General features: G+C 34.1%; 1 protein-coding gene across 1 annotated transcript; it reads left to right on the top strand.

Moving 5' to 3' along the window:
- Positions 1-4,020: 4,020 nt before the first annotated feature.
- LOC131067739 (phospholipase A1-Igamma2, chloroplastic) lies at positions 4,021-5,448 on the top strand. The gene has a single exon (XM_058002864.2). The coding sequence runs from the start codon at positions 4,021-4,023 to the stop codon at positions 5,446-5,448; it is 1,428 nt and encodes a 475-aa protein (XP_057858847.2).
- Positions 5,449-7,628: the final 2,180 nt, after the last annotated feature.

Here is a 7,628-nt window from a genome sequence, read left to right as displayed (position 1 = left end):
ATATGGACTCTAGAAGTCATGCCTATCAAATCCACTACATCCTTCAAAGCTCATCTTATGTGAACGGTTTTATTTTAATTTTATTCCTCCTTGATTTTACAAATTCTGCTTTAGAATACCTGACAACAAGCAACCTCTGATTTTTTAGAGAAATCCGTGATCTCCCATGTCTAACTCAGAAGCTATCCAATCCTTTTATGCCTCTGAAACCGCCGTCCTTGCTTGTCTAATCAAGCTCGACTCGGGAGAAACCTTCAAACTAGTCTCTCAGGAATGAGTCAGCATCCAAGCCTTAAAAATTCTAGATCAATGAATGATTTAATTCACCCACAGAATTAATTTAATGCTTTGAAAATCATTTTTATTTGCCAATATATTTTTTTACATTTTGAAAAAACGTTGAAATCACCAATACTTTTTTTTTATGGTTTGAAAATAGGTTGAAATCACCAATATATTTTTTTTATGGTATGAAAATAGGTTGAAATCACCAATATTTTTTTTTATGGTTTGAAAATAGGTTGAAATCGCCAATATATTTTTTTTTTATGGTTTGAAAATAGGTTGCAATCGCCAATGCAAATATTTTTTTTGGTTTTAAAAACATTACAATTCGCCCATGCAAATATTTTTTTTGGTTTTAAAAACATTACAATTCGTTGGGATTTTTTACAAACTTTGAGCGATCATAAATGATTCGCCAATGGAGATTTTATTTTTTTCTTCATAAACCACAAAATTTCGCCGGTAAAATTAATATTTTCCTCAACAATTATACACCTTTCGCCAAGTTTTTACACATTGTCCGAGGGCGGGGGTTTCTTAAATTTTTCCCTACTATTGACTGCTCTCTAAGCTCTCTGTGCACTCTGATCTCTTAAGTGTGTGGATGCAAATGATGATGTTTTCCTTCTGGCCTTTACATATAGGCTTCTTAGCCCTAGTCTCTCATGTCAGTCTCTTCGTGAATTTGTCACCCTATCCTGTTAGTCCTTCTTTGTCTTTCTCTCTTATCGAGAGATTGTCTGCAACCCATTTCAGCCTTTTCATTAGTTTTCTTCTTCAAGCTAGCGCAACAAGTTGCATTGTCTCAAAGAGCGGCAAAATGTAGACACCTAAAATTCTCCTTCTTAATTAAATAAATATTTTTATTTAATCAATTATTTTACCCTATGTCTTCTATTAGTTAAATACATTTTTATTTATTTAAACAATTCATTTAGCTTCTTCTAGCCTTTTTCTAATTTAAATAAATATTTCTATTTATTTAAATTATCTTGCTCCTAAATTAAATAAATATTTTATTTATGTAATTGATCCCACTTTCTCTATTAATTAAATAAATCTTTATTTATTTAATTAATTCATTAGCTTTTTCCTCTATGACACATGTCACTTATCTTATAATTTTCTCTTACCTACCCCCTTCATCATTTTATTATTTCTTCTATCTACCCTTTAATCTTAGCCGACCATTTATCCTCTTCACCTTTTAATCGTATCCCTCCATTTCCTAAAGTGTCTTCTTTATACAAGGATGCTTCCTTCATTATCAACCCTAATCACCTAAATAATGTGTCAATCTTATGCAATCAAGCCTTCCTGCAATCAAGCTATCAACCACAATCCCTTCTTTGTTGAGCTCTTTTCACACATAAAATCTTAGAGCAAATATATCAAACAAGATCAATGGAGATTGAAACCCTACTTAACATGTGAATGATAATATTGCTTTATTTTGTGAATTTGCATGATCTTAGGTATCTTCATTGGTGTATGGTGAATGTTTGGTTGTAGGACTTAGATCGTTTGTGGTTGGATCTTTAGGGTTTTTTACAATAATTTTTTATCATCATTTTTCACTGTATAAAATAACCATACATACCATGATCGTGAAACTCCAACTTCACAATGGAATGTCGATCCTAAATATTTGAATTTTTCTTATTTTTTAACTCACCTCCCCACAAACCCATTTTTTAGTAGTTGTTTTCTTGCCATCCCTTAAAATAATTGTCTTAATAAATATGTCCTTGAAATGCATATTCCCTTCCTTGTAATCCCTATCTTTGAAATATAATAGATTTAATATCAACTAGGAATGAAACACATATTACAATTAATCTAATTTTTACTATGAAGTAATGACCAAATAATACAAAATAAACTTTTAATTATTCTCTCATGAACTAAAATGGAGTATTACCTTTGAAAAATGTATAAACTATTAGACTACCTTAATGTAAGAAGGAAGAAACTATACGAATGAAAATTAACATTAAAAAAATCACTACTCTATTGACTACTGAATTTAAACATTTATCATAGATATGAAAGGGCCTCGGAGAGCATTAATATCCGAAAGAAGATATATTTATCTTTCCAACATTTCATACAATTCACATCATGGAAGATATGGAATGGGCTGTACCTTCAATAGCATGAAGAGCTTATTAAATTGGTTTGAAGAGCTTATTAAATTGTTATCAGCCTGATGTCAAAATAGCAGAAATGGATTTGATTAAGATGGACGATGTTGGTCATGTAATGCTCCCCACTTCGCAAATAGTACCCTTTGGCACTTGTAGATGAAACGTAAATGCGGTGTAACCAAATATTATGCAGGTTGCAGTTAGGGAAACCAATTTTTTACAACTACACTACAAAAAATGAAGGCAACTGAGCTTTGTCCTTTCGATCAAAATTTGCCCTTTGTACGGAGCTTTATTTATTCAGCTTTTGTTAGCAGGTAACTTTTTTTCTCTCCAAAAATGAACAAGTCAACCCTTTATAGTTACCTTTCTATTGGAATCTCTACACAAACTACTACCACATAAACAGCGGAATCCTTTAACTTCATGCTTGTCTTCAAAGTTGATACAATCATTCCTGTATCACATTCAATCGAATATGTTGTTAGATAATATTTTAATTCCTTTATTGCAAGTAATAGGTATTCTATGTTAGAAGAAGTTACCTACTCCCATGAATTAGTATAATGTTGTCTCCAGTTGATTACAAGTAATAGGTATTCTATGTTAAAATGGCATTCCCCAGGGCTTAAATAAAGCTTTGTCTTAGAGGTTTTTGTAGTCTACAACTTTGGCAGCGAAAAACATAATCTAATGTATTGTACATTCATGTTCAAGTTGATAAATTTGGTCTAGGAGTTTTCTACTTGCAGAATCTTAATGAGCATTGGGTCAAAGTTTGATTATATGGTTGCTCTTGCGCTACCTTTTCTCCATACTGTTCATTCTAGGTGTGGTTCACACAACTATCTTTACCATGTATATGCTAGCTAGTCTCCCTTAACACATCATCACTTCTGAACATGATTGTAGTGTCGTCCATTGACATGTTATTGAGCTCCTAATTGAAACTTGCATTGTTTGATCAAGAAAAAGAGAAAGCCCGGGATGATATTAACATGAATGGAGCACTCACCCTATGAGCCTACTCTGTGATTGAACTCTACAATGTTTTTCTTTTATATAATTTTGATACAAAATGTCCACTATTCGTCACTAAAATATAAATTCAGCTTAATTGTTCTTTGAAATGAGCGAATCTAATGTCAGGTTGTTATTGTATTCACACCAGAGAAAGGTTTTATAGTTTTGTGATTTTCGCCCTCTACTGTTTTAAGAGTATAGTAAACTAAAACGTGTACGCTAGTCTTGTATGAATAGCCACATGTTTGACTCGGTGCAATTGAAAGTCCCGACCGTTAATACTAAGCGGGGCGTACTTTGAAGACTATCTTCAAGAATGGTCGTTTGGAATGGTAGGGTGAGCTGATATATTATTACTATATATTCGTCACTCTGTATTGTATTTATATCATTCGGCAATCATTAGAAACTGTAAATACCAAAGGGACAGAGGTCTGAGCATAAATCTCATTCCTGTTTGATATTGCAAAGGTCTGAGCATAATCTTCATTTTTATTTCATATCGCAAAGGTCTGATCATAAATTTCATTTTCCTTGAGTAAATTATAGGTGTCATAGAAATTCTATGGCAATATCTCGATTAAGCATCGGCGGTGGGGATCTAGCAACAGAGCAAGTGAAAGGAGATGCAAAGCACACAAGCCATGCCCAGGTTGGAGATATCTGGACATCTATTCAGGGTGGTGATGATTGGAATGGCATGCTTGACCCCATTAACCCACTTCTGAAAGAAGAGATACTCAGGTATGGCGATTTTGCACAACAGTGCTATGATTCATTTGACAACACTTATTCTTCAAAATACTATGGAAATTCTAAGCGCAGCAAAAGTTCGTTGGGGCGTAGACTGGAATTGCTCAGAAGTGGGCGTGGTTATCAGGTAACCAGATATATTTATGCCAATACTGCTGTGTTAAAGTCGTTTTTCAAGCCGAAATCCGGGTATAGTGGTGCTTGGATGGGATATATTGCTGTTTGCACAGATCCAGAGGAGATTAAGAGATTGGGGAGACGGGATATAGTTGTTGCATGGAGGGGAACTGAAACACCTCAAGAATGGATGCAAAATATGAAGGATATATTAGTTCCTGGTACCTTATCTCAGAGCACACAGTGTCCCGACATACAAACAACTTTCAAACCAGGTGTTCAAATCGAAAAGGGATTTCTGAGCTGTTATAACTCTGTATACGGAGATTCTGTGAGATCCAGACATAGTGCAAGAGATATTGTGGTGAGCGAAATAACAAGGTTGTTGAATGAGTACAAAGATGAAGAAGATGTGAGCATAACATTCACGGGACATAGTTTGGGAGCTGCCTTGGCAACTCTAAATGCATATGATATCAAACAGATTATTATGAAAGAAAATGGTGGGAAATCAATACCTGTTACAGTTCTTGCCTTTGCTTCTCCTCGTGTAGGAAACCTAGCTTTTTCCCAACATTTGCAGGAGATCGGCGTAAAGGTGTTGCGCTTGGTAAATTCATGGGACGTCGTTCCCAAGGTTCCTGGAGTTTTTCTTAACGAGAACTTGGGATGGCTTACCAGATTCGTGCATTGGCTTCCATGGACATATGTTCATGTGGGAATCCCCGTTACTTTGGACAGTAGCAGCTCTCCAGTGCTGAAGAAATCGTATAATCCAGCCAGTTTCCACAATTTAGAGGTTTATCTCCACTTGCTTGATGGGTTTCAAGGAAATAACAAGCTGCCTTTCAAACCATCTGGAAGAGATCCAGCTTTGGTGAACAAGTACTCCGACTTGCTGATTGAAAAGCTTCAAATCCCTTCTAACTGGTGGGCAAAGAGGAATAAAGAGATTGTAAAACGGATAGACGGGTTATTGGTATACTCTCCTACGACTCCCACTCCTGTTCCGCTAACTCCTCGTCTGCTTTACATGCGCCCCAGTGATTCCAATTCACTCTGGCCAGAATATATTAAGTCTAAAAAATGTCAGTCAATTTTGAGTGTTGAAGTCAAAGTTTAGTTTGTGTGATTTAAGCCGTCCGATTTACTCCCAGTTTATAACTCATCAAACTGTAATTGTCAAATTCTCTCTCTTTCGTAAAATTCTTATCAAATGTACTACGAGTAGACATTCTATGACTGCTTTATTATATTTTTTATTGACTGTAAATCTCCATTATAAATGTAATTGTTTTCTGAAGAAAGAAATGATGAAGTAAATGACTACGGGAAATTATTGTAATGGCAAGAGAAAACATAATTTAAATAGGTGTATTACAATTACAATATCATGGTAAACATATCTCATTTCATTCATTATCTCAAAACATCATCATACTGAAGATATGATCATTAAAGCTCATCACAAACTGAAATTCACACTTCCTCTTCTTAACATAAGCTTCCATATCATCCATATCCAATTCATAACAATCCACACAAAATTCACACATTCACACTTCAATTTATACTAGGTTATTCATTGAAACCCTCAACTAGGTCGGCCACCACCAAAATATAAAAGAATTACATAAAGTCGGCCACCACAAACAACTATAGACAATGTGGTCTACTTCAAGAGATAAAGGGGACCTAAATACATTACAAACACATCTTTTCATGTCGACTCCATCAAACCTCACATTCTAACATATCCTCTAAAGTTGGCATCCACCATAACGTTTAGAAAATCAATAAAGCTCATTAAAGAGTCAGCCTAAAAATAATCTATCAAGACAAATTACTCAATGCGGATCTACACATACTACACTAAGACCCATATCAACCTTTTAACTCAATCTCCAATGCATATCTTAATCAAAAGAGTATGATCCAAATAAAATAAACTAATTGATTTGGCCAAAGACCAATACAATTGAACATGTCCAATTTCAAACCAACATAACTTCACTTTATGACCAAACCAACACTTGAGATATGAACTGGAATATTGCATGAACCATATGAACTTGTCCTCCAAGTTGCAGCACATCAAACAACATAGTGAAGTAATTCATAGCATTCCCTAGACCAATCCTGACAGACAATCTAACTTCAAGATAACTGCAACAACCAATCTTCAGCATCTAAACAACTAAGAACTTGACACAACATCCATAGAATATAGACTTTATTTCCATAACCACAAGCCATAATCTTCAAAAATTGGAAGAATTCAGAGCATTCTTCCATAAGGAATTTAAATACTCTTTCCTACACATTGTAGCTTTCACTACTATCACCTTCTGTAAACACCTCATACTTACTCAACATTACCATCGAACGCCATAACAATATCTGAACACTCATTTTTGGACCATATACTACATTCACATAGCTAAACAACTCCAACTTCCTCTTCACTTGTTCATTAACACACACTGTGACATTAATGACAACACTGGACAAGTTGACATCAATGATAATCCAAGACAAGTTTGACATCAATGACAACAGAACTCAATTTCAAAATTCTCTTCAACAAAATCTCTATATCAACAAATAATTTATTCATTCTCAATATTTTTCAATGATTTTTTTGGTTTCTACTTCTTTCTTGTTTTGCAACTTCTTTCTATTTCTTCAATGATTCTTTTTGTTAGTGTGAATAAGGACATTTCCTAGAAACTTAATGGTTAGAACCTATTCACGCATGTTAAGTTTACTTAAGATACTTAATTTTCACATTGAACATTCATTTGATATTGTTCATGTTAGTTATCTTAGGTTTCATTCTAGAAAGAGATGAGTCAGCGTCTTGCATTTAATTTTGTCACTAGATGTAACTACTCGATCTTTTTCCTATATAAGAAATCTCATTTGTTCATTGTATCATATCAATTGATTATCAATTCATTTTAGGTACATCTCAACAGGTCTTCTTGATCTCATTTGGTGTTAATTCGTCAGCTGCAACATTCTCTTTTATGTGGTTGGTTAGTGCTTGGTTGTGAAGCTTGACTAGCTTCATCTTCAACATTTTCTAATTGGATTAGTATTTCACGGATGACAACTTATGATTGGTAGTGGCATAAAAATTATCTTGAAAATCCTATGATATTTTCAAGCATATATTTGGAAAGCCCATATTTATTATTGGTGGTGATTTTAATATTGGCAGTAGCGTTTATGTTTTGTGTTTTTTTGAGATTCAAAAGATATTTCTTGACTAGAGATAATCATATTTTTTGGTGACAACAA

Source organism: Cryptomeria japonica, chromosome 9, assembly GCF_030272615.1.
Source record: "Cryptomeria japonica chromosome 9, Sugi_1.0, whole genome shotgun sequence".
Classification (NCBI taxonomy): domain Eukaryota; kingdom Viridiplantae; phylum Streptophyta; class Pinopsida; order Cupressales; family Cupressaceae; genus Cryptomeria; species Cryptomeria japonica.
The sequence above is the reverse complement of the archived record's forward strand: the minus strand, read 5'-3'. Positions and strand labels throughout refer to the sequence as shown.